General features: G+C 38.9%; 1 protein-coding gene across 2 annotated transcripts; it reads right to left on the reverse strand.

The window, feature by feature from the left end:
* Positions 1–76: 76 nt before the first annotated feature.
* CCDC112 (coiled-coil domain containing 112) lies at positions 77–27,905 on the reverse strand. Of its 2 annotated transcripts, XM_038551838.1 has the most exons (10): positions 27,768–27,905; positions 17,970–18,091; positions 14,075–14,196; positions 10,978–11,067; positions 9,137–9,212; positions 8,129–8,519; positions 4,023–4,436; positions 2,297–2,392; positions 1,445–1,563; positions 77–1,040 (listed from the first exon to the last, which is right to left on the reverse strand). In XM_038551838.1, exons 1-10 carry the CDS (start codon positions 27,888–27,890, stop codon positions 998–1,000), a joined length of 1,596 nt encoding a protein of 531 aa, XP_038407766.1. In that variant the 5' UTR covers positions 27,891–27,905; the 3' UTR covers positions 77–997. The 2 variants fall into 2 exon arrangements, with proteins under 2 accessions (XP_038407766.1, XP_038407767.1); XM_038551839.1 differs by lacking the exon at positions 4,023–4,436.
* Positions 27,906–27,972: the final 67 nt, after the last annotated feature.

The following is a 27,972-nucleotide window of genomic DNA, read 5'->3' on the forward strand; positions in this document are numbered from 1 at the left end:
GCACTGGGTGTTATTCTATATGTTGGCAAACTGAACACCAATAAAAAATAAATTTATATATAAAAAAAGATACTCCAAGATAAAAGTTAAAAGAAACAAGTTTCCTATATTTATTATGTACGTAGTACCTTTCCTACAAGATGGGGACTGATTAAATATAGGGACTAAGATTTTATAATAGGAAAAGTTGAGTCATATTAAGTTGTGTTTTCATGTACAAAAGTTTGGGAGTTTTAAAATTAATTCTTTTGACCAAATATTTTAAGCCAAACAGAAGCAGTAAAGAAAACTGCATCAGCCAGGAAGATGTGAAAGACACAAAGATTTTATAAATGTGTCAAGTCCAGAAAGGCTGGAGGGAAATTTGGAATAGCTAAAGAAAATAAAAAAATATTGATAATACAAATAATAGGGTATAGATGAGGTAAGGCATATTTTTAAAATAAATATTCTCTAAAACAAAGCATGCTTCCAACAAATACAAAATATTTATTACACAAAAAATGTAGCAACTGACAAACTACCAATTTGTTAAGCTTAGAAAAATACTACCTTATTCCCCCACCCCCACCCCACCCCTGCCAACAGGAAAACCTTCATATTTTTGTTACTTGGGCTAATTCACCTCCAGGTTATAAATGTTACAAAATTTTTGTTTAAAAAAAATGTTACTCTATGATTGTCCCAATTTATTTTGCCACGCCATGACAAAAACAAAATATCTTTGCAGTGTTCTGAGAATTTAAATGAAATAACGTTTGTAGCATCAACTTATTTAAAAGACTTTTACATCAATAATAGGCCAACAGACACATTAAATACCCTCTGAGTAGAAACAGGAAATACGACAGTGCCACACGTAACTCACTGCCTGTTGATTCGCATACAACACAGTTATCAATCTGAATAGGGCTAGTACAATTTAAGAACATGGTTAGTGACTCTCCCACTATGAATATGCGGACATTCTCATCAACTGAATACCAACTTCATTATCTCATATTCTTTTCTGAAGTCCTTGTCTCCAGGTTGGAATAGCCCTAGGAAAAAGAAGAAGAGCAATTATAAATACAAAGGAAAATTTTTAAAAATCCTAATTAATTAAAATTCTATGGTGGGCTCACTGAGAGAGATTACAATATGCCTCCTGGGTAAGTAAAAGGCTTTTCATGGGTGATTTTGACCACACAGACTGTTGAGAAATGCATGACAGAGTCCAGCATGTGAAATGCCACTCTATATTACTGGGTAAGTAAGAATAAATAGCTCAAGTTTTCAAAGTCTAGGAATGCTAGAACATCTATATAAATGAACATTATTTAGCAATTTTTATCAACTTTCTATTGTAAAATACTGCATATATATAGAAACTGTACAAAATATAAACATGTAGTTATATTTAATAATTGTTATAAAGTGGACATCCACTCTAACTCCTTTTTACCTGTGTGGGATATGCAGAAGTGGCCCAGAGCTGGTGGATCCTGTCTTTTTGGCCCTTTCCTCCCAACCTTTGGTAGGTCTGTAAAGCCTAGAGGGATCTCTACTAATGTTGTTTTCAACCTGTAATCAGAAAGAAAATGAACTATCAATTTTGACTAGTGAGTGAGATCCTTAGTAACAAGAGCAAGCAGTTATAAGAAACATCCTTGATATTAGCTAAACAGAAATAAAACTGTTAATAACCTTTTCAGTAAACTTCTCATTGTGCTCCTAGAGCTGACACAAAACCTGGACTCCATCAATCTATTAACAAACTGTTAATTTAATTTCATTTTTTTCTAGTCCAATTATTTTGTTCTGTTTCCACTGTGGTTCTATTTTTCTCTGTTTCTATTCTGAGGGAAGTGTAATGCGGCCAAGTACGATGGTGGGATAGCCAGACAATGGACTTAAGATAAATAACCACCAGAAGTTCTTTGCTCCCATGAAAGGCACCAACATCTGAAGTCCATGCACTACCAGGGATACTGAGCAGTGCTCCTAAGCTGCCGGACGTCTGACACAGAGGTACATAAAGAGAAAATGAAAAACAGAAGGGAGTGTAGGAAGAGAAAACTCAGGGTAAAAGAGAATAAGGTGCTGAGGAGGTGAAACAAGAGAATTCCGATGACAGTTGCTTAAGTTGCACGAAGGTGGGCTTCGCGGTATGTGAATGGGCAAGTACGAGACTTGGGGGAAATGACACCAAAATACAGCGCGGGATGGATGGAAAGTGGGTTTTATGCTTGTCTCCTTACAGATCAAGGGTCTAGGATAGTACCAATAAAAATAAATGAATCTCAGCACGCAGTACCTTTTCTTTCAATTTTGCCAGTTTTCTTTGTTTTTCTGCCTTTTCATCTTCCTTTAACTGTCGATCCAGAATTTTCAATTTGAGTTTATGTAAATCCTAGGAAATACACCAACAAAAGAAGGGCAATATTAAGAAAATAAAATTAGTTGGAATTTGATTTAAAGGTTGATTGCTTGTAGGTAAAATTAAATTACCCTAAGTATCACTACTCCTCCAATAATTAACTTTTTTGCAACAAAAGCTAAGAGCTGTATTTTTCCTGAATATAAATGTAAGACATGCACTTTTTTTTAGCTATCTTGTTTTATTCTATGGTTTAATCTAAAATTCCTTTTAATAGTTGACCTAAGCCCATTTTCACTTACTGATATAGATATGTCTGGTTTTAGATCTCTTGAATTTTTTTCATTTTACAGGATTTCTTTATTTTCCCTATGGTCTTTTATTGTGTGGCCTGCTCACCTTTTTTGGGTGGGGGGTGGGGAGAATGCATGTGATCTTTTGTTATTTAGGAATATTTTTACATATGGACTAAGAGATATCCTATTATTGCGTTTTTGTCTATTATTTTTCTTTGTATTTCCTTTACTTTTTGCTTTATGAAAAGTTGCGACTATGTCTTTTGGATGCATAGAAGAATTCCTAATGATTATATTCCTAACAGTTGTATCTCATGCTAACTTTTTCATTCTGAAGTATCCTTCCTGGGGCGCCTGGGTAGTGGAGTTGGTTAAGCATCTGACTCTTGCTTTCAGCTCAGGGGGTGATTTCAGGGTGGGATCAAGCTCCCCCACCCCAGCTCAAGCTTGGCTCCACACTCAGCAGGGAGCCTGCTTGAGATCCTCTCCCTCTGCTCCACCACCCCTGCTCCTCTGCCTCTTGAATGTGCTCGAGCTCTCTAATAAATAAATAAATCTTCAAAAAATAAAGAAAGAGTCCTTCCTGGTCTTTTAAAATATTTTTTGGACTGAATTCCACTTCACTGGTAAAATCGTAAACTCTTTCTTTGATTAGCATTTTTCTTCTGCATGTTTTTTTTAAAATCCCTGATCATCCCCACCCCTCAGCAGTAACCTGGATGCCCTTAAATATATCCCAGGTTTCTCCACAGTAGCAGACCCTAGGGTACAAGGATGGACAAAAAGGACAAAAACCTCTGCTCTCATGGAACTTTCATGATGATGGGGGGGATATGGACAGTGAACCAGTAAGCAAATCACCTACGGTGTAGGACCAACTGGTCTGGCAAAGACCAGACCTGTGCAGTTGGGCCCACAGCTCCCTGTCCAGCCTCATCCCCAGCTGCTTCCCATCTCCTGTGTGCACAGTGCCCTGAGACTACTGCAGTTCTCCTGGGTTCCCGGCCAAGCCACATGGCCACTTCTGCTGTTCCCTCTGCCAGGAAGGATCCCTCCATTCTTCTCCTCCAAGGGTCAATGCCAGCATCACCTCCTGTCTGACACTCGCCACTACGGGGGAAGCTGCCCGGGCTGCCTGTCCATCTCCCGAAGTACCGGGCCCCACCCACCTCCATCACCGCGTTCTCCTGACGTCTCCCACTTGAACACCTGTCTCTCCCTCGAGACTACAATCTACTGGAAATCAGGGAACAGCCTTTCCTGTTCCAACTGGACGAACGCTGGGTACAGCCTGACAGGCTTCGAGAAGCCCTGGGTTCTGCTGTGTGCAGCCCTGAAAGCATGTCCCGGGAACTGTATTGACTCACTCTTTCTTGAAACCTGGAGATCTCCTCGGCAGCGGCTTTCCTTTTTTCTGCCTTTTCTGTCTTTTCTCTCATCTCCTTTTCAAGTCTCAGAAATTCTTCCTGTTCTTTTTTCTGCTGCGCGTAACTCTCCAGCAGTAATTTTAGCTTAAACTGGCGTCGGCGCTCTTTCTGCTGCTTCTTCTCTTTCTCCTCTTCTTCCTTCACCTGGGAGGCACGTCTCATTGACCTTTCCAGACTTTTCTGTTTCTTCCACGCTTCCACGGCCAGTTTCTGCTTCTTTCTTTGTTCCTCTTTGTGTTTTTGATTATCTTCTTTTTTATTATGAAAGAGTAGAGATAGGTTCTCTGCTTTTTCCTTTAACTTGAAAATTTCCTCCTTCTTTTGCTGCTTTTTGGTTTTCCAGTTCTGAATAGACTATATGATTAAACAAATAAAAAGGACAGCAAGAGAAAAATATTTTTAATAACCAGGAGCACTTGAAAATGCAACCTCATATCCATCTTCCCAAAAAGAATATTGTTGGCAGAATGCTGGTTGCTGGAGTTTTAAAGCTTTTTTCCCCCTAAACAAATGCAGGTTTTTTTCTACTTCATTTTTTTAAAATAAATTTATCTTTTAAACCCTGAGTAGTGGCTTATTCTTTTGGCCTTCCTCTTCTTCTCTGAATCCCTAGGTTCACAAGGACTGCACCTCATCAAGTAGCCTCCTCTCCTTTACCTCCTTCCTTTGCATTCATGGGGAACATCTCTTCTTCTGATCATCCCACTCAGCTTCCAAATTCTCTGTCTAAGCTTGGAATACTTTGAGTGACTTTCCTTTGGTCAAAAATCAGAAGAGGAATTAAAAGTGGGCTGATGGAGAGCATGGGGTCTGAAGCCAGGCCATCTGAGACCGAATACTGGTTCTGCATTTTAGTAGGTGTGAACTTGGATGAGTCACTAAACTTCTCTGTCCTCATTTTGCACATCTGTAAAAGTGGTGGGTAGTACCTCTCAAACAGGGCTGTTGTGAAGGGTCAGTGAGTCAGTGCCTGGCACATAATGATTCACAAGTGTGAAAAAAAAGTAAAATTGCTATATTGCATATGGGTATATAAATATTATTTAAAATTCTAGCAGTCTGCTAGCAGCCATTAAGGATATATCTACTGAATTACTTCCCCCACTAGTCAGGAAACAGTTTCTTCACCCTTTCTCATGCTGTATCATACATTCATTAGATAAATCCCTATGATAAGGGTACTATATGCAAGGCAATGTGGTAGGAGCCACAGATAATTAAAACAATACCAAGTGCCATCTAGTACAGATTCTCTCAAAGCACAGGTCCACAAAAATATCAGGAATTCACACCAGAATGTACATTAATGCCCTGGTTCCTTCCAAGAGAAAGTTTTCTACAGGGAAAAAAAAAAAGTGAACTGACTAAACAGTGAGCTTACTGAGTATCTGATTCTGGTGCAGTCAATTTATCCTCCTGGAAACCAGTAATAGTTAACAAACTAACATCTAGTCCATGGACCAGGTTTGAGTAGCACTGTTCTAGGTGAGATAAGATATGTGCATAAACACCAGCATAGAGAATGCGCCCTCGCACATCATAAAAGAGGTATAAACAAGGGGCGCCTGGGTGGCTCAACTGGTTAAGCATCTGACTCTTGATTTCAGCTCAGGCTATGATCTTAGGGTCCTGGGATCGAGTCCCAGGTCAGGTTCAGCGCTCACTGGGGAGCCTGCTTGAAATCCTCTCTTTCCCTCTCCCTCCCACCATCCACTGCTCATGCTCTCTCTCCCTCTCTCTCAAAAAAAAAAAAAAAAAAGGTATATATGAAGAATCTAAATTATGAGAGGACTTCCTGTGTCTGATGGGCAAGCAGGAAGTAGCATCTGATCTGGTCAGATTGTGATGGGCTGGCAGTGGAAGGGGAAAGAAAGATGGAGGCTCCAGAAACAGAAACAAGCAAGGGTCCTCAGGCCAGAAAGTTCAAGGCATGTCTGAAAATCAGTATCTTCATTTGGGCAAAATACAGGACATGTTAAGGGAAGTGGGAAGTAAGCATGGAGAATTTCCTACTCAGCTTTTTTTTTTTTTAAGTTTTATTTAAGTAATCTCTACAGCAACATGGGGCTCGAACTCCCAACCCCAAGATGCAGTCACCTGCTCCACCCACCGAGCCCATTGATCACCCCTCCTACTCATCGTCTTAAACTCAGAAGAGTTAAAGCTACAGTCCTGATCCTTTCCCCCAAACCTCCCTCTTCTCCTCCAACATGTCGTATCACAATAAATGGCCCCTCATCGTGCACACCCCACCCACCTCACCCTTATATTCGATAAGTCATCACACACTAGGAAATAGAGTGAGAAGAGGGAGCCAGAATCCAGTTTTATGTTTATTACCAGAATACCGTGTCTGGTCCTCTTCCCTAGAGAGGTGGCTCTCAAACTTTAACTTGTGATGGAATAACCTAACGGCCTTGTGAAAACACAGATTGCTCCCCCCACACCCAGGGTTCAGATTCAGTCTGTGGTTGGGGGGGGTCTGGTAAGTTTTAACAAGTCCCCAGGTAATGCTGACTCTGCTGGTCCAGGGACCCCATGTTTTCAGTATCCTGGAAAAAAAGCCCAAATAAATTCTTAATAGCTCATATTTTGGCTTTTTAAAAATGACTTGTTTCAGGGTGCCTGCGTGGCTCAGTCAGTTGAGCATCTGACTCTTGATTTTGGATCAGGTCATGTCTCAGGGTCATGAGATTAAGCCCCATATCCGGCTCTGCACTAGGTGTGGAGTCTGCTTAAGATTCTTTCTTTCCCTCTCCCTCCGGCCCTCCTTCCCTCTCCCTTCCATGAGCCTGTGTGCTCTCTCACTAAAAAAAAAAAAAAAAAAAAAATTACTTGTTTTAAAAAATTTTCTTTATGTCCCAAATGTCAATTTTCCTGCATTCAACTTATTTTTAAGGGAAAAAACAACAAATGAACCCTAGTTATTTTTTTCTAAAATTTTATTTTTATACAGATTTTATTTGTGAGAGAGAGAGAGAGAGAGAGAGAGAGAGAGGGAGGATGCCCACAAGCAGGAGGAGCAGCAGGCAGAGGGAGAGCTAGGTTCTCCACTGAGTAAGGAGACTGATGTGGCACTCGATCCCAAGACCCTGGGATCACAACCCAAGGAGCTGAAGCAGATGCTTAACTGACTGAGCCACCCAGGCACCGAATCTCTAGAATTTTAAATTAAATGTGGAATCAACATTTCTTCACCACTTTTGAGGTATGTCATCTGTTGAACAATCATACTTTTGCTGTCAAACCAAGCTAGTTGACGTTTATTACAGCTGAAGTCTATAAGTAAGAGACTGAGACAGACTATCCAAACCCATGGTTTTCAACTAGGGGCAATTCTTGCCATCTATGGGGCATCTCTCAACATCTGACATTTTTGATGATCACAGCTAAGGGGGTGTTACTGGCATCTTGAGGGTGGAGACTAGGGATGCTGCTAACCATCTATGACACAAGATAGCAAAGAGGTCTCCAGCCCAGTCAACAGTGCCAAGGGTGAGAAGTCCTGGTTTAAACCAAAACCAGAGTCATCTTATTGTGAAAATGGAACCTGTTAGGTATTTGCTACCATGAAGAGTTACTCTTTCCTCTGGGGTAGCCAACATATTGAGTCTTTTAAAATAAACAGTGAGGCTTACACTCCCAAACTCCAAGAAACTTTTAAGAACCAAAGACTTTTTCATACTGCCTCTATTTTCCATTGAAAACAATCTGGCCTTGGTGGTAAGATAACTTTTACTGAACCCTAAATAGCTCTGGATTTCCCACATTTCAGGCAGACACAGAGGGTTCTGCCCACTATCAGAAGTTTTCTGGCCTGTTGTTGTATTTCTCAGCCTTGAAGAAATCCAACTGGAGTTCCACTAGCTGGGTAAAATTACTTAGGTTCTCACTGCCTCAGTTTCTCTTTTAAAAGAGAGTGGGTTGAGAAACTCTAAATGCACTTCATGAGCAGTTGTAAAGTTAATGACGTGTGTTAAAGAGGTAGCACAATGCCTAGAAGGCAGCAACATACAATGAATAATAGCTATTATCATGACTATTACCTCTTTTTTTCTTTCTTCCAGGGCCAGAAATTTTTGATACCATTTCTCGTGCTGCTGAACTTCATCCTGTGTTCTTCCAGGAAGGTTTTCTAGAACTTCTCCCATAAACGTTGGCTTCCCTTTATGTTTGTTTCTCACCTTTACAAAGTTCTGATGGTCATAGTCATCCCAGCCCCCTTGCCGCCCTCCAGTTTGCTGAAGAAATTTTTCAAAATCTACCACTTCTTCTGGAAGAGTGCTTGGCATTACTTTGTCTCCAGGAAGCTTGCCTGACATGGCTCTGAAAGCTTTCTCTGCTCCCAAATTACTCAAAGCCCACATGTCGATTTTTCTTGATATGGCACTCAACTCATTATTGGTGCTTTTCTCTTCTTTAATAAGCTCTTCATATCTAAAATTTTAAAGGTAAATTTTGAATAATAAGATAGAAACCAATCCATATTAACCTTGCCTTTTCCCCCCTCTTGAATTTCATTATTCTTTACTCTTTTCATGTCATCTTCTCGACTTAAAATTATTAACATTGTAAATCTAAGCCTTAAAAGAGTTTCCCAAAAGGGGAAAATAATACCCACATCTTTCAAATTCTAGAGTTTTCATCTTGTCCAAATACAAGCAAAAAATCACTTGAAACATAAAAAGCAATCAAAGCTAAAACAAAAGCTGAGGGCAGCCCAGATGGCTCAGCGGTTTAGCACCACCTTCAGCCCAGGGTGTGAGCCTGGAGACCCAGGATTGAGTCCCACATCGGGCTCCCTGCATGGAGCCTGCTTCTCCCTCTGCCTGTGTTTCTGCCTCTCTCTCTGTCTGTGTCTCTCATGAATAAGTAAATAAAATCTTAAAAAAAATTTAAAAAATAAAACAAAAGGAGAGAGGTGTTAAACCGTTCTCGTGTTATGACTAATACCAAATACAGAACAATAAAATGGTTTGTATACAACAACCTAGTGGAGAATTATTGAAAACTAAAAGTCAGTAATTTTATATCAAAATGAATTTAAAACATACATCAACCTCTGTTCTTCCTTAAAAGTGTTAATCGCATTTTCAATTTCTTCCATCATTTCTCTGAGCTTTTCAACAACTGTAAAAAAAAAAAAAAAAAAACACACACACACACGCAAAGACTGTTATGTTGTATTTTAGTAGGACTAAGACTAAAATGTTAGAAAAAAATGAAATGTTGCCTTACTTTAAACACACTTTTTAACCTAAAGGATAAGACACTTATGCTTTTATAAAGCTAATGTTTATGACTATTTTTTTCCAATAACAGATTTATTCCTCTGAATAAGTATTATTAAACCTTAATATCATTATTTTTTCCCATAGAAATGTTTTTATACTACATGTACTGCTTTGTGACAAGTAGTTTTCATTTAACAAAATGCAGTCAAATATGTGGTGAACTTTCCATGTCAATATACATGCGTCCACTCTCATTCTTTTCATGGCTTCATGGGATTTCATTGTCTATACATTCACCCTCAACCATTTAATTAGTTCTCCCAAGTGATGAGCCTTCCAATAGATGCAATGCTAAGGTCAATATTTTTTGTGTAGTGATTCTATATGCTCAAGTGTTTTTAGATAATAACTGAAAATTTGAAATGCCAAATTAAAAAGTATATGCACTTTACAGTATAATTCATGCTGGTGCATGGTCCTGCAGGGAGGCTTAACCCACATGCAGGTCCTGAGAGCCACCTCCTATGCACTTTGAACCATTTCCAAAATGAGAGGTGAAACGGATCATGACTGATTTCACTGATATTTTATGATCATTTATGAGCCTGAGCATTTTTTTAATGTGTTTTGTTTTCCTTTTGCTATAAATGAGTACCTGATAATCTTTACCCATTTTTCCATTAGGTTATTTACCTTTGTTGCTCCAATTTGTCAGCACTCTTTATATGTTACGGACATTAGTTTTTTTAAGTTGCATATGTATTGCTGGTATTTTCCTAATTTGTTTTTCAACTTTATGGTTTTGGGTTTTTTTCTGTTTTTTGGGGGGTATTTTTGTTTTTTTTGTTTTTTTTTGGTGAAGTTGTCAGTGATGTCTACTTTTGGCTTTAAGGCTTCTTTTCATCATACTTACAAACTAGAATACAATTATAAAAACTTGTTTCCTAGGATATTTATGGCTTCATATATTAGTAAAAATTAGGAGAGTCATAGTTATCATTTTTTAGTGCTTCCTACGTTATAAACACTGAACAAGTGCTTTATATGCATTGTCTCACTTCATCTCTCCAGAATCCTGAGGTAGGTCCTATGATTATCTCCATTTTACAGCTAAGGAAATAAAAGCTCAGAAAGACCAAGTAATTGCCTAAAAGCACGTAACTAATAAGTGATTTGATCCTTCAGGAATGAATGTTGGTGTACGCAGGGAGGTAAGAATGCCACTTCATTTTTTTCCAAATCGCTACCTTTTGTCCCAGTACTATTAACCTTTTCCTTATGTGTTCGAAATGCAATTATTTCAAAGGTGACTGTTTGAAAAAGCAATGGTGGGAAAAGCACTAGGCTAGGAATCAGAAAATTAATCTTTTTCTTCTTCATTAGCTGACCAGAGTTTCCATTCTGTACACACTATTCTCTGTTCTACCTACTTCATAACTTGTAAGGATGTGATAGCATTTTAAAGGTAAAGCAACTACATAAAGGCCAGATATTATAGTTAATGATCTAATGTATCTTTATTGATCCCTAACCAATACAGTATGGCCTAGTTCTAGTAAAGCCAAACAGAAAAAGTACTTATTGGGAGAGTATAAATATTTCTAATGAGCAATAGCAAATACTAACACATAAGACAGAACATGAAATCTAAATTCACTCACAATCAGGTGTAGGCTTCACATCTTTTAACTGGTGCTGAAGTTTCTTTACATTGTTATGTATTTTGGCCAGCTGTTGCTGGATTTTTGCTCCTACAAGGAAGAAGCATGTACTTTTTAAATAACTCTATGACAAAGGTGGTTGCAACACAAAAGACTGATCCCTATCACTTAGAAGACAAGCAAGAGCAATTAAATAATGGACAAAAGATGAGTATTTGTGTCAAAACAGCCTGAACATTTCAAGTACCCTTGATCTAAATAAAGTAACTCGCAATTTCCTCCAATATTTAAAAGCCCACTAGGTTAAATTTTTTCTTTCTCTCTCTCTCTCTCTCTCTCTCTCTTTTTTTTTTAACTCTTTGGAGATTGAGTGATTGAACACTGTTCTAAATACATGGAATAGTAGCTCAGATGTAGTCATGTTTTGTTCTTAAAAAGTTTTTTTTCTTTTTAATTTGCTATCAGTTGTAGAAACAGAATTTGATCTCTACTATTGGAATATTAAAACTGTCTAACCAATATTAACTCCATGAATATACCAACAAACTTCCTAATGAGAATTATTGCTATCTAACCACATCCTCTGTGACAGGGGTTGGTAAGACCCACTGGTGTCATTGTCATGGCCTTGAGGAGATACCCAGCTGCCATGTAGTGGTACCTTTGTTATAGGTTATCAAGCTCAAACAAGGGACTAGCCTGAAAGAACATGCTAGACCCACAATAAAAGCCAGATGATGGTCTCAAAGACATTTTCAGATGTTCTGTATCAGCAGAAAGACTGGATTCTTTTTTCCTATTTTCTTTCTGAAGTAATAACCTTACTTTAATGTTTATTTAAATTATTATGTTAATATCATATATTCATATAATAATATTGTTATTTCATCATCATTGGGTACTTTGTATACCCCCTCTTTCTTTTTTGCAACTTTTCCACAAATAAGCATGAAGCACTAAACAGCTCTGTCCAAAAGTCCTTAAGACCAATTACTTTTTTTTTTTTTAAGATTTTATTTATCAGAGAGAGAGAGAACATGCACACAAACTGGGTGAGTGGCAGGCAGAGGGAGAGGCATGCTCCTCGCTGAGCAGGGAGCCCAAGGCAGGACAATTTCAATCCCAGGACCCTGCGATCATGACCTGAGCCAAAGGCAGACACTTAACCAACTGAGCCACCTAGGCGTCCCTTAAAACCAATTTTTTTTTTTAAAGTTTACCCATAGGCCCAGAGTCAGTGCTAACAAACCTCACACATGTGTATGAGGTTTTGGTTTGTTCTACCTTTTTTTAAAAAGTAATTTATTTATTAATTTTTAAAGTAATCTCTACACTCAATGTGGGGCTTGAATTCATGGCCCTGAGATCAAGAGTTGCATGTTCTTCCAACTGAGCCTGCCAGGTGCCCCATGGTTTGTTCTACTTTTTATTAAAATTCAAGAATTCCATAAAAGCAGAAACATATCCAACATATTTTACAGGGTCTCATTCACTCACTGTTAGAACTCTAGGTTGGGCAGCTTCTCGAGCAAACTATAATAACTAGGAAAGTTTTGTTATTTTGTTTTTGCCACAGTTTGATCAGCTACAGTGATACTGTCATAGGGAAAATGATCCCTTAATTATTCATTTGGAACTAATATTAAGAATAGGCCAACCATCACATACAGTATTACATAAGTGCAGGCCAAAACTGCAGTGCGATATTTGAGGCAAGGAAAAGGTATTTATTACTTGTAAGTTGTAATATGGGAAGAAGAAACTTTCTATATACTTATGCTAAAACAGTGCATTACATCCTCTCCTAGATAAGATAAACACAAAGTGTGAATAAAGAGAGGCAGAACTGTACAACAATGGGAAATGAAAAGATAGGAATAAAGTTGTCTTACAAAAGGGAATGCACAGAAGGGAAATACTCCAGTAATGGTATGATTAAGACATAGAAAGATCAGTCTCAGGGTGCCTGGGTGGCTCAGGGAGTTAAGTGTCTGACTCTTGATTTTGACTCAGCAAGGAGTCTGCTTGAGATACTCTCTCCCTCTTTCCTTCTGCCCCTACCCCTGCTCACACTCTCGCTCTCTAAAATAAATAAATTAATTAATTAATTAATTATTTTAAAAAAAGATCCATCTCTCAGTTGTCTACAAAAGGACTGAGAAAAATATTAAATGAGGGATGTTAAGATTTCTCTGCAAAGTAAAAAACTAGACATTTGATAATTATATTAGGGCCTGCTGTCATCCCAACAGAAGAGGAAGAATGATTTTTGCCACTAACTGACAGAGGATGACTTTTTACAATACTGCAGTCTTAGATTCTGAAAGAAAACATTTAAGAATTTCTTTTAATCGACTATAAAGGAGTATAAGCAGTGTAGTTTTTATATGTCTTAATATTTCATAATGCTTAGTTGATAACCATTATTTTTCCTTTATGCAATGCTTCAGTTTTTTTTTCATTATAACAAGGATTTTGCAACATAGAAACTCTTTACAACAAAACAAGATATTTTTACAGAATTCTTTAAGAGCAACATTTAATATTTAATACACTGTTACCAATGATTAGTATTTATTAGTAACAGCAGAACATAGTCATTGTGCACTTTATACAGTACTTTCTCATGTATTACACTTCATTGGATGCACAGACAGCTCCTCTGAGGCAGAAATGGTAGGTTTTCTATCAGAGACAAGGAACTCCGTTTTAAGGAACTCTGGCCTTGCCCACCTCCTACCACAGCTGAGTAAGGCATCTGCATCTCTTGGTGTTTACTTATTCAGTCAACAACACCAGGGCGATGAGAGCCCTAGAACTGATTTCCCTTCATTTTAAGAAATTTTAACTGATGTGGCAACCAAAAAACAAAACCCTCTTTTTCCTCTTAAATAGAAAAAAACATACATAGAAAACAATCCAATTCGAATGACTGAATAGGGACTTGAAAAAATACAGATCCCTAAAAGACAGAGTTATTACCAACTAGAAAGTGATTTTGACAGAGAATGCACACAGTCAATGCACACAGAGAGAGCAAAACAACTACAACTTAGTGTCACTCAACAGTTTGTAGCTCATCATGAACTCAACTTACTTTCTGTTTTCCTGCTGTTAATCAATTTATTTTCTAATTCTTCCAGCATACTCTGCTCACTTCTGAAGTCACTTTTTTGGTTGTAGAAATGACTGTGTTTATCTTTTTCTATGTTAATAACTCTTCAGAAAAAGAAACAAATGGCATAAATATGATTAAACATATTTTTAATTGTTTAAAATATGAAGACACTCATTATAATCAGTACTTATAGATGGATTAATTCATCTAAGGAGTCCAAATATAATTACTAGAATTAATACATCTAAAGAGTAAAATAGTAGTTAAAAAAGAGTCAAGTTCAATTACAATCATGAGTAATTGAACTGCTATTAAAATTATAAAATGTAAGTTTTGGAAAAGGCAGTCGTGGACTTACTTTGAAAACACAATAGCTATTTGGCTCTTGATTCCAACTCAGTCTTGCTGTGGCCTGAAAATGGCCACCACTGCAAATGGCTGCTTTCAATAGGAGATAGGTTAGCTTTGTAAACTGAGCCAAGACCTTTAACTTCCCCTGCGGTGAACCTCCTCCTCACTAAATGTGAATGACAGATCTCAATGACCTAAACCAGGATGTGATTAAATTATATGACAGACGTTCATGCAGTAAAAATGTACTATAGAAATGCATTACTAATATTAATAAACCTAAAATTTCAAGAGGCAAATGATCTACAAAGACAGGAACTTTAGTATATTTAGGGAAGTCATCTACAAGGTGATTTAGTATATTTAGTATATTTAGGGAAATCACCTATAAGGACTTCAGAGCTTCTTCAGTGTCATCTTTGCTCTTTGGATTTAGTTCATCTACCAGTAAGGAGTGCTAATGCTAGCATGAACCCTGGGGTAAGACAAAACAAATACTAGCAAAAAGATTTTCTGGTTGGTCAAAGAAGTTTATTTTCTTCTTCCAGAAATGAACACAAATTATTCTCTAGTAATCCTGTATTTAACAAATACTGGGATATCTCTGGCCATGACTTAATTTCATATAACCTAAGGGAGAGTTTCCCAGTATTTTCTACTTTGGCATCCATTTAAAAAAAGTTAATATTTATAAGGTACAGTGGGGTAAACAGATGATGAGATGTCTTGGGCCCTACCTGGCTGCCCCAAAGGCTGAGAAGATTACTACCGTAATACATGAGCATGGGTGGAGGAAGCCAAAGATAGAACAGAGCTGTCAAAGAGATCTCAGGGCAGCCCAGGTGGCTCAGCGGTTTGGCGTCTGCCTTCAGCCCAGGGCCTGATCCTGGTGACCTGGGATCGAGTCCCACATTGGGCTCCCTGCATGGAGCCTGCTTAAGAAGCACTCCTCTGCCTATGTCTCTGCCTCTGTGTGTGTGTGTCTCTCATGAATAAAAAATAAAATCTTAAAAAAATATATAAAGAGATCTCAGTCTGCATGTCAACTCTAAAGGACTGAGGGAGTCCTGTGCTGAGGACTGGGAAGGCCATCCAGGTTCTGGTGGCAGGTGGGGGAAATTATAGGATCAGAGAGAAATGTCTGCATGTACACAGGATTTGCTATAACAGTAAGTTATGTTCTGTGATTCCTAGGTTAGAAATATTTACCTGCTAAGACATTCAAAATGTACTAATGGAGACACATAGCTAAATATAGGAAAAGATGCCCAACCTTGCTCATAGTAGAAGAAATGCAAAGTAAAACTACACCATGGTAACATTGTGCACCTACCAGGTTGGCAAAAATCACAAGTGTAAACACATATTCTGTTGATAAAACTGTGGAGAAATAAGTCCTCTCACACATTTCTAGTGGAATTACAAATTGCCTGTGGGGTGTTGTTTAACAATATTTATTTATTACATCTACAAACCCATGGGCCTTTGAGCATTTCTACCTCTAGGAATTTTTCCTGTAGATATATTTACACATGTAGAAAACAATTGGACAGATGTAGATAACTATGATTCATTATGACAAAAAACCGAATGTAACCTAAATGTCCATCACTATGGGGCAGGGTACATAAATTATGGTGCATTTGTGCCCTGGAATACAGCACAGCAATACTGTGTTCTGTGTGCTGATATGGAAAGAGTTCCAAAATGCACTCTTCTTCTAACAAAGGTTTTACATAAGAATATCAGATACACCCCAAAAGTAGAAAACGATTGAATGACTCCCCTTGCCTACCTTCATATCACTCTGATTTGATAATTTTACCTCTCTTGGTTCACCAAGCTCTTCTACTTTTTAATCCTTTCTCTTTGTCTCTCTTTAACTGAAGCATTCTAAAGTAAATCTACTATATGATTCAATTTCACCCCAGCATACCTGAATATGCATCTCTAGAGATTATGAATACTTGACTTACTGTAATGCCATGATCATGTCTGACAAAAATCAACAACTCCTTGGTATTTAAGATATACTCTTAAGTTAAAAACAAAACAAGATGCGTAAAAGTGTGTACAGTATGCTACCACTTATATAAAAAAGGAAAAATCTGAATATGTATTTTTATTTCCTCCTAAGCAAATAAAAATCCTGTGGAAGGATACAAGAAAATAAAAATAGTGGCTGTCTGAAGGGAGGAGAGGTGGGTGACTGGGATCTGGGGTGAAACAGACTCTCCACTCTGTACCCTTCGATGTATGTTGATTTTTGAACCATGTGAATGTATTACCTATGCTGAAAACAAAAACAGAACTATATTTTAAACTGTTGCTTTTCTGTATTCAATGAAAATTGTTGGCCAGAAACACTCTATTAATGGATTTTTCTAACACTGTTTCTTTCCATGAGATTTTCCAAAATCTTATAACAAGATGAAGAAAGTCTATTCAGAGCTATAAAACCTAACACATACTGGTAAACAAAGTATATATACTGCCATAATTGACTGGTTTGCTATAAACATGGCTATTAACCACTTGGCCGATTACTCTGTCTAGAGACAAACATAAGCCAGACCCCTAACCTAGAGTCCAGTTCTACTTAAAATCATACATTTCAGAAATAAAAAATAAAATAAAATTGTATTTCCTCAAATTCTGAATATTAAAAATAAAACTATTATATCAATGCAGAGACAATTCAATCTCCCAAAGCTACAGTATGGTATAAGTTTCAAAAGTCAAACAGTATACGTTTTTGTTGGCAGAATTTCTAAACAGAACTGCCTCATTCCTGCCCATCTAGAGACCATTCCTTACAATAGGCTCTATTTCTGATTTCCTTAGGAAATTAGTATTATACAAAGTCAAGCAGTGTTCGTATAAAGCTCTCAACTGGGATGCCTGGGTAGCTCAGCGGTTGGGCATCTGCCTTCAGCTCAGGGGCGTAATCCTGGGATCCGGGATCGAGTCCCACATCCGACTCCCTGCAGGGAGACAGCTTCTCCCTCTGCCTATGTCTCTGCCTCTCTCTCTCTTCTCTCATAAATAAATTTTAAAAATCTTAAAAAAAAAGAAAGCCCTCAACTGCAGGGTAGGGTTGGGTGTATAAGTTCTAATTCTTTTGATCATCCTTTACAATACTTATATCATGGTCCTGCTGATGATGAACATTCGACAGACATCACTGGTTATTTAAAGAAAAAATACACATATGCTAAAAATGAAAAATGAAAGTAAATGGCAACTTCTCCATTACTCTAGACATGATGTGCAGGACGGATCTGAAAGAGGAGAGACTGAAGGAGGGAGATCAATTAAAAGGCCATTTCAAGAAAAACAACTCGAGGGTACAGACTCTTCATTAAAATCACTGAACTAAAAAATATTTACCAAGTGCTTATCTTGGTTGAAAATGTACCAATGTATGAGATCTAAACAAATAACTGTCTTGTTTCCCTTGAAATACACTGATTCAAATAACACAACTAATAATGTTAACTGAAGATAATGTTCTTATACTTACTGATTTCTTAATTTTTCTGCTGTGCGTATGAACTCTGCTTTCTTTGTCCGACTGACTTTCTGCTTCCAGTTTTGAAGCTGAAAGGGACGAATCCCACCCGAAGTACCAAAACCACTGTCATTCTACACAGAGAACAAAAACAGATTTACCATCAATAATAAAAATGGCAAAAGATGAAGGCAGAATTTTTTTTTCGGAGATAAAGTGTCAGTAATCAAGTTTCTTGAGGGATAATTTGGGGGCCGATCTTATTTAATTTTAAAATGCTAAATTAATAAATATTAAGTCTGGGGATTTTTACAAAAAGATCTAATTATTTCAGTCATTTAGCAATATGTATTAAACACTTATGATGTGATATGTGGTGCTCTGGACACCAGGGAAATAATGATGACCTACATCAATATGGCCCCAGGCTTAAAGTCTAATGAGGGAAACATTTAAAAAGAAAAAAGTAAACCAGCAATAAAGAAAAAACACCAACTGCAGTAAGTGCTACTTAAGAAATAAACAGGATAAGGGTGCCTGGGTGGCTCAGTCGGTTAAGGGCTGCCTTTGGCTCAGGTCACTATCTCAGAGTTCTGGGATCAAGCCCCACATTGGGCTCTGCTTAGCGAAGAGCCTGCTATTCCTTCTCCATCTGCTTGTTCTGCTCCCCTGCTTGTTCTCTCAATCGCAAATAAGTAAACAAAATCTTTAAAAAAAAGAAAAGCGGGGGAGAGGGAAGAAACAGGACTGAGATGGAGATAATGGATAAAAGGATTGTTTTTTTAGTTAGAATGACCACAGAAGTTCTATTGAGGGGATGACGCTTAAGGAATATTGGAGCCAGCCATGCCACAAAGAGTAGGGAAAGGGGTCCCAGGCAGAGGGCCCAGTGTGTGCAAAAGCTGCAGAGCAGGAAGGACCTTGGCTGGTTCAAGCAGACAAAGAGCAGTGATGACATGATGTTAGCAGAGGTGGGGAGCTTGGTAGGAGGTAAACGTAGACAGGCAGGTACATGGCCTATCTCATTGGCATTTCAAGTCACTTAGGGAGTCTGGATTTTACTCAAGAGTTTTGAGCAGAAGAATATCATGATAGATGGAAATTTTTAAGAAACACTTTCTGGCCATTTTCAGAGAATAAATTGGTGGGAGGTGGGGGGAGGAGGTAAAGCAAGACTGGAAGTAGAAGGATGGAGGAAGAAGCTGGTACATCTAGAACATGGATGAGGGATGATGGTGTCTAGGAGTACGGGGGTGGTGGCAGATATAACAAGAAGTAAGACCAGGGCTGCCTAGGTGGCTTAGTTGGTTGAATATCTGACTCTTGGTTTCAGCTCAGGTCATGATCTTTGGGTCCTGGGCCTGAGTCCCACGTCTGGCTCTGCACTCAGTGTGATGTCTGCTTGTCCCTCTCCCTCCTACCCCTCCCCCTGCTCTTTCTCAAATAAATAAAATCTTAAAAAAAAAAAGTAGTAAGATCAAATACATTTTGGATCTATAACCAAGAGGAACTGCTGACAGATTGATGTAGGAGATGAGAGAGAAAGGAAACAAGAGTTTACATTTCTAGAAGCAACCAAAAAAAAAAAAAAAGTAATGAATTTAGGAAATATTTTTTCATTGAGATACGTAATTCATATTACCATAGAGTATATCCATCTAGTGTACAATTCAATGGTTTTTAATATATTCACAAATGTGTACAAACATCACTACTACCTAATTCCAGATTTCCATCATACCAAAAAGAAATCCCGGATGTTCCAGCAGTCACTCCTCACCCCTCTTCCCCACTTGCCCCTGGCAACCTTTTAATCTATTTTCGACTCCATGGATTTGCCTGTTCTGCACAATTAATATAAATGGCATCACACAATGTGTAACCCTGTGTCTGGCTTCTTTCACTTAGTATAATGTTTTTAATATTCAACCACATTGTATCATAAATCTGTACTTCATTTCTTTTTATGGCTGAATAATATTCTATTATATGGATCTACCATATTTTGTTTACCCATTCATCAGTTGATGGAAAATTAGCTATTTCCACTCTTTGGCCAATATGAATAATGCTACTATGACCATTTTTGTGCAAGCTTTAGTATGAATATGCTTTCTTTTGGGCATACACCTAACAGTGGAATTTTGGGATCACAAGGAAATTCTGTTTTACTTTCTCACTTTAAAAATTGGGTTGTCTTGGGTGCCTGGGTAGCTCAGTTGGTTAAGCAAGCATTTGCCTTCAGCTCAGGTCATGATCCCAGGGTCCTGGAATCGAGCCCCAGGTTGGGCTCCCTGCTCAGAGGAGAGTCTGCTTCTCCCTCTTCCTTTGCCCTTCACCCAACTCATGCATGTGTGCATATGCATGCACTCTCTCTCTCTCAAATAAATAAAATCATTAAGAAATTAAAAAGTAAAGAATAAAAATTGGGTTGTCTTTTTTATTGTTAGTTGGAAGCATTCTTTATATGTTCTGGATATAACTCCCTTATCAGATAAAAGACCTGCAAATATTTTCCCCTTTTTCCTGAGCCATCTTTCCATTTTCCTGATAACATCCTTCAAAACACAAACATTTTCAATTTTTATAACATCCAATTCATCCATTTTATCTTTGGCTGCTTGTGTATTAGATATTATACAGAAGAAACATTCAAAGGTCATGAAGACTCACATCTACATTTTTTTCTAAGAGTTTTATACTTTTATCTTTTACACTTAGGTCTCCATCTGAGTTAGTTTTTTTTATATATGGTGTGTGGCAGGAGTCCAATTTCATTTTGTATGTAGATATCCAGTTATCCCAACACCACTTGCTGAAAAGAATCTTCTTACTGAATTATCTTGGCACACTTGTTGGAAATCAATTGCCCATAAACGTAGGCTTTACCTCTTAACTCTCACTAATCTGTATGTCTATCTTTATGCCAATACCACACCGTTGATTACTGTAGCTTCACAATAGGTTTTGAAATTAAGAAATATGAGTCCTCTAACTTTGTTCATCAAGACTGTTTTGGCTATTTTGAGTCCCTTGCATTTCCCATATGAATTTTAGAATCAGCTTATCAATTTATGAACAAAAAGGCAACTGAGATTTCCACAGGGATTGCACTGTCTCTGCAAATCAATTTGGGGAGTATTGCCATCTTAACAATATTAACTCTTCATATTCATGAGCCTAAAATGTCCAATGATGTAGGTCTTCCTTCTTTTCTTTCAATGATGTTTTGGAATTTTTAGAGCATAAGTTTTTACTTCTTTTGTGAAATTCATATGTGTTTTATTCTTATGATTCTACTATAAACAAAATTTTCCTGATTTCATTTTTGAATTGTCCATTGCTAGTATATAAAATTATAACTAATTTTTATCGATTGCTTTTTTATCCTTCAATCTTGAATTTATTTGCTCTAGTAGTTTTTATGTGGACCCTTAAGGATTTTTATATACAGATTATGCCACCTGCAAATAAGAATAGTTTTACTTCTTCCTTTCCAATTTGTTTTTCTTGACTAATTGCCTTTGCTAGAATCTCCAGTGAGTAAGTGGTGAAAACGGACATTCTTGTCTTGTTCCTTATCTTATACGGAAAGCTTTTTAATCCTTTGTCACTGAGTGTTATGTCAGCTGTGGGAATTTTATAGAGCCTTTATCAGATTGATGTGTTCTCTTTCATTGCTAGTTTGTTGAATTTTTTTTATCATGGAAAGGTGTTGGATCTTGTCAATTGCTCTTTCTAAATCTGCTGGAATAATCATGTGATTTGTCCTTTACTCTATTAATAAGTTCTATTATTGATTGATTTTCATATGCTGAACTAACCTGTATGTCTGGTACAAATCCCAGCTGATCATGGTATGAATCCTTTTCATATATTGTTAGATTTGAGTTACTAATATTTTATTGGGGAATTTGCATCTGTATTCATAAGAAATACTAGTCTGTTATTTTCTTTCTTGTGATCTTTGTCTGATTGTGGTATCAGGGTGATAATAACCAGTCTCACAGAATGAATTGAAAAAATCCCCTCCTCTAGTTTCTGAAACAATTTTGGTACAAACAAAAAACTACATTTATACTGACTTCTATATTTACCTCCCCATTTACTTTACCAGTACTTTTCATTGATATTCTTCTTCATGTGGATTTGAATTTCTATGTCTTTTCATTCACTTTGAAAGATTTGCTTTAATACTTCTTGTAGGGCATATATACTGGCATATATGTTAGTGTTTGGGAATGTCTTAATTTCTTCATTTTTAGAGAATAATTTGGGTGGACACAGAATTCTTCGTTAACAGTTCTTTACTTTTAGTACTTTAACTAAATCATTCCACTGCCTTCTGGAATCCAAGGTTTCTGAAAAGAAGTCAGCTGTTAATCTTATTAAAGATTTCTTGTATATGACAAGTTCCTTCTCTTGGTGCTTTCAAGATTTTTTTTTTTGTCTTTGTCTTTCAACAGTTTGATTATGATGTGTCCAGGTATGAACTCTGAGTTTACTTGGAGTTTATCAAGCATTAACAATATGTAGATTAATATTTTTCATCAAATTTGGGAAGTTTTCAGGGTACCTGGGTGGCTCAGTTGATTAAGCCTCCAACTCTAGATCTCAGCTCAGGTCTTGATCTCAGGGTCATGAGTTCAAGGCCCATGTTGGGCTCCACACTGCATGTGAAGCCTACTTAAAAAAAAAAATTGGGGAAGTTTTTCAGCAATAATTTCTTATAATCTCCTGCCCCTTCTGATTTCTCTCTCCTCTCCTTCTGAGATTCTCAGTATATATGATCTTCATGGTGTCTCACAGGACTCTGAGACTCTGTTCATTTTTCTTTTTTTCATTTCTGTTCCTCAGTCTGGATAATCTGAATTGGCCTTTTTCAAGTTTCTGACTCTTTCTTCTGCTAGCTGAAGTTGGATGTTGAGCCCCTTTAGGGAACATGTCATTTGAGTTCTTGTACTTTTTAACTCCAGAATTTCTATTTAATTTTTTACAATTTTAATCTCTTTATAGGTATTTTTAATTTAGTGAGACATCATCCTCATGCTCTTTTAGTTCTGTAGCCATGGTTTCCTTTAGTTTTTTTTGAATGAATTTAAAACAGCTTATTTAAAGTCTTTGTCTATTATTTCCAACACCTAGTCTTCCTTAAGACAGTTTCTTTATCCTGCTTAAAAAAAAAAAAAAATCTTGTGTTTTTTTTTGGTTTTTGCATAGCTCATATTTTTTTTGTTAAAAACTTGATATTTAAAAATATAATTTGGTTAATCTATTATATTAACATAATTATATTACATTATAAATATAATAATTATATTAAAAATATAATTTGCCTCAAAATGAGATTCTCTTCCAACCCCAAGCTTTGTTGTTGTTGCTGTTTAGTCAACTTCCTGAACTAATTCTGTGAAAACTATATTCTTTGTGTGGCACTGAAATCTCTGCCTGGTTAGCTCAGTTGTCATCTTATGGTTGACTGGTCAGAGGTTTTCCTAGATGCTGAGAACCAATACGTCTTCCAGCCTTTGCTAAGGAGGTCTGCACACATACCAGGGTACACCTTCAACACTTAGGCAGGCTGTTTACAAGTCAAACTCAGCCTTCACTCATCACTTGCACAGAGCTTCAAGGTCAGCCAAGGATGAAGGCTTAGGGCTTTCTCAGGTCTTCCCCAGTGTAGTGTTTTCCTAATGCTACTGTAACAACTTACCACAAATAAGTTTAACACAACCTTGCTGGCTTAAACAACATAAATTTAATATCTCACATTTCTGGAGCCCTAGGTGTTGGCAGGTTTGTGTTCCTTCTGGAGACTTCAGGGAAGAATCTACTTCCATACTTTTTTTCAGCTCTTAAAAGCCACCCTCATCCTTGCCTCATGCACCTTCCTCACATTGTTGCACCCTCTTCCTTCCATTGTCACATCTCCTACCACTGGCTCTGATCCCTCTGCCTCCCTCTTAAAAGGACCTTTGTGAATACATTAGGCTTACACAGATAAGCCAAGATAATCTCTCCATTTTAAGATCTCTAATTATATCACATCTGCAAAGTCCCTTTTACCATGTAAGGTCACAGAGCCACAGGTACTGGGGATTAGAATGTGAATATCCTGGGGGGAGGGATGCATTATTCAGCCTACCACACCTAAACACAGACATAACCCTACACATGTGTGTGATCTTCTAGAGGAAATTCCTTGTAAGTAATAAGGTAAAGTCAGAGAAGAAATGTAATTATTACTAAAGGACTACTCCAAGCAGCCAAGGGCCATAACATCTAGGCCATCAGAGGGAAGTTTACTTAAGAAAAAAACAGAACAGGACACAGCCCTATCCTAGTTTAAAGCAGGGACACACGCTAGTGTGATGCTGTTATAGATACCTTTTAAAACTCATAATTCAACTATTAAAATGATTAAGAGGGAAATGGTATTTGAGAGGAAGGTAAGGATTTGTGGTCTTCAGACTTGTAAAACAATGGTGAGGGGGATTATCAATAAACATATAATTACGAGAAAGGATAAACAGGGTGCGTTATTACTTTTCATTATGGGTAAGAAATTTATAAGGTTCCATACACTAAGGAGGTTGTAGAATAAAATACAATACAAAATGTTTCTAAAACTTCGAAGGGAATTTCTCCAAAATAATGCGAAGGAACTGTTATAGACTAATTTATGTCTTCCCCCCCAATTCATATATTGAAGCCCTAACCCCCTTTGTGACTATACTTGGAAATAGGGCCTTTGAGGAGGTAATTAAAGCTAAATGAGATCATAAGGGTGAGGCCCCACCCAAATAGGACTAGTGTCCATATAAGAAGAGGAAGAGGGGTGCCTGGGTGGCTCAGTTGGTTAAGTGCATGCCTTTGGCTCAGGTCATATCCCAAGGTTCTGGGATTGAGCCTCATGCTGGGCTCCCTGCTCGGTGGGGAGCCTGCTTCTCCCTCTCCCTCTGCTGCTCCTCTTGCTTGTACTCTCTCTGTCAAATAAATAAATAAAACCTTAAAAAAAAAAAGAAGAAGAAGAGAAAGAGACACTGGTGATCTCTCTCTCTCTCTGTGCACAGTAGAAAGGCCATGTGAAGACACTTAAGCTATCTACATGCCAAGGAGAGAGCTCACACCACAAAGCAATCCTAGCATCACCCTAACCTTGGACTATTCTAGCCTTCCAAACTGTGAGGAAATTAACTTGTGTTGTTTAGCCACCTAGTCTGTGATACTTTGTTAGTATGCCCTAACAAACTAATACAGGAATTTTAGCTATTTTAGTGAACATTTCTTACACCATGAAGTGGTCATCAGGAAAAATCTCTCCTCAAAAAACATTAGTTGGTTTCACTATAAGAGTCAGTGGGAATATTCATGCATTTAATCATATGACAAATACTCAAGTTCAGTGGTAAGCTGAGAATTTGAGTGTGTAGGTGTGTGTGGTATATGAGGGAAGTGCAAAGATGGATTATACCTAGCTAAAATCCTCAAAAACCTCACAATATGGTACAGCAGTGGTTCTAATTTCTTTTTTAAAGCCCAAACACCCTTGAAAGATTGTTACTGCTGTCATCATCAACTACGAGGCTCTTCCTTCCCTAAAATGATGAAAGCATATAGAGCAGGGTGTCTCAGCCTTAACACTCCTGACATTTTGGGCTAGATAATTTTTTTGTTGGGGGACTATCTTTTGACTTCTACCCACCAGATGCTAGTGGCACACACAACCCAACCCCACTCCAGTTGTGACAACCAAAAATGTCTCCAGACATTGCTAAATGTCAGAAATAGATAAAATATTTCAAACAGCTCCACAGGTGATTTTGATCCAACCCCTGGAAAGGCAAACATCACCAGAAAGGAGTGATAAAAAGGCCCATTAATGACATTATCAGGCAAAACATGATGACAGTATTTAGAGAACAAATCAGTTTGAACTAGAGTAAGCCAGAAAGGCTTCATGGAAAAAGCCAGCAAGCTGGCTAAACCCCTGGGATCATACATTAAATAAAATGTTAAAAATTATTTTTAAAGTACTTAATGCATTATTATATTTTACTTTTTTCCCCCTAGGACATCTGGGCCAGAGGTAGAATAATAGAATTACAGGGGGATGCTGTGAAACATTTGGCTGAGGTGGAATTTCCTGAGCTAATAATTCAAATCAAGATAGAAAATCGCTATATTCTCTTAGAAGAAGAAATAGAGAGAACCTATCCTCACTTCACAAAAGCCTTCCTTCAAGTCTGGATTGATCCTCAAATACTCAGTGAGTGCCTACTATGATTCAGGACTAAAACACAAGAGAAAAAGGAAAATATGTAACATGTAGCCTACTGGTAATAAGTGCCATGGAGCAAAACAAAACCAGAAGAGGGAATAGGGTGTGATGAGTAAGGGGATTCAGTTTGGGTAAGTCATGAAAAGAAGCACTGAGGGACACCTAGGTGGCTCGGCGGTTGAGCGTCTAGATGCTTTTGGCTCAGGGTGTGATCCCAGGGTCTGGTGATCGAGTCCCACATCAGGCTTCCTGCATGAAGACTGCTTCTCCCTCTGCCTAAGTCTCTCCCTCTCTCTCTGTGTCTCTCATGAGTAAATAAATAAAATTTTAAAAAAAGAAAAGAATCACTGAGCTGATGGCACTTGAACAAAGTTACATGAAAGAAACAGAGCTAGGGGTGCCTGGGTGGCTCAGTGGTTGACCATTATCTGCCTTTGGCTCAGATCATGATCCCGGGGTCCTGGGATCAAGTCCCACATGGGGCTCCCTGCTCAGCAGAGAGGGGAACTTTTCCCTCTGCCTATGTCTCTGCCTCTCTGTGTGTCTCTCATGAATAAATAGAAGAAGTTTTTTTTTTTTAAAAAAGAAGAAAACAGAGCTAGCCACAGAATCAAGAGGGAAGAGGGAATCGCAATGACAAAGGTCCTAAGGTAGGAGAGTGCTAGGCATGCCTGAGGGACAAGCAGAAGGCTCTGCAGACCGTGGAAAGGACATCGGCTTTTACTATGAGGGCTCTGAGCTGAAGAGTGTCATTACTGGACTGAACTGCCCCGGCTGTTGAGGATACTTTAAGAAGGCAAGAATGTTAGAACAGAAACCAATTCAGAAAGTATTTCAGCCAGGGAGAAATGATGGTGTGGACAAGGGCAGCGGCACTGGAGATGTGAAGAGTGAGTGGGATTTCTGACTTACTCTGCAGGTAGGACACGGGGGGCTGCCCACGCTCTGGGTGTGGGCTGCGGGACAACGAGAGCAGTGGAGGTCTCTGGCGGAAGCAACTGGACCCAGCCGTCCCTGAGGATCCTCTGGTCCCCGGCGCGGAGACCGAGGTCCTAGGCAGATACGAGACCACCCCGTGTTTAGCTCTTCTTGTGCTCCTCGCTCAGACACAATAACGGAGCAGCCACCAACGACCGGGCACCGTGCAGGGCCCCGCGGACGTGGGGACCAGAAGGCACGGAGTCGCCAAGACGTTAGGTTCTCATCACGGGGCTGGGGGCGGCGGAGCCAGGGTTCCCACCCAGACTTTGCCTCGATGCCAAAGCCACATGGCCGTGGCTCTGAAAAAGCAGTTGCACGCACAAGCCCACAGAGCGCGACGCCCGGCGTGGGCCCGGCCGCGGCCAGGGGAGGCTCCCAGCGCCCGCGCCCCCGCCCCCGCCCCCGCCCCCGGAGGCGCTGCGGCGGACACCAGCTCGGCGGGGGCCCGACCCCGTCCCGGCCCCGTCCCGGCCCCGGCGCCCGCAGCGCCCACAGCGCCCACAGCCCCGCCCCCCCGCGGGAACGGCTTCCGGCCCTCCGCGGGTTACCTGTTGCGGCACCTGCGCGGCTCCCACGCCGCTCCCGGGGGCCGCGCCCGCGCCCGCCCCCGCCACAGCTCCCGCCACCGCCGTGGCCGCCGCCGCCACCACGACCGTCGTCAGGGCCGCCATCTTTCCTCGCCCGGCCGCTCGGGCTGCAGCGGCCACGCGGGCCACGGGGTCCGGGCCGCGGGAGCTCCTGGTCCTGCAGACG

Source organism: Canis lupus, chromosome 11 (assembly GCF_011100685.1).
Source record: "Canis lupus familiaris isolate Mischka breed German Shepherd chromosome 11, alternate assembly UU_Cfam_GSD_1.0, whole genome shotgun sequence".
NCBI classification, from domain to species: domain Eukaryota; kingdom Metazoa; phylum Chordata; class Mammalia; order Carnivora; family Canidae; genus Canis; species Canis lupus.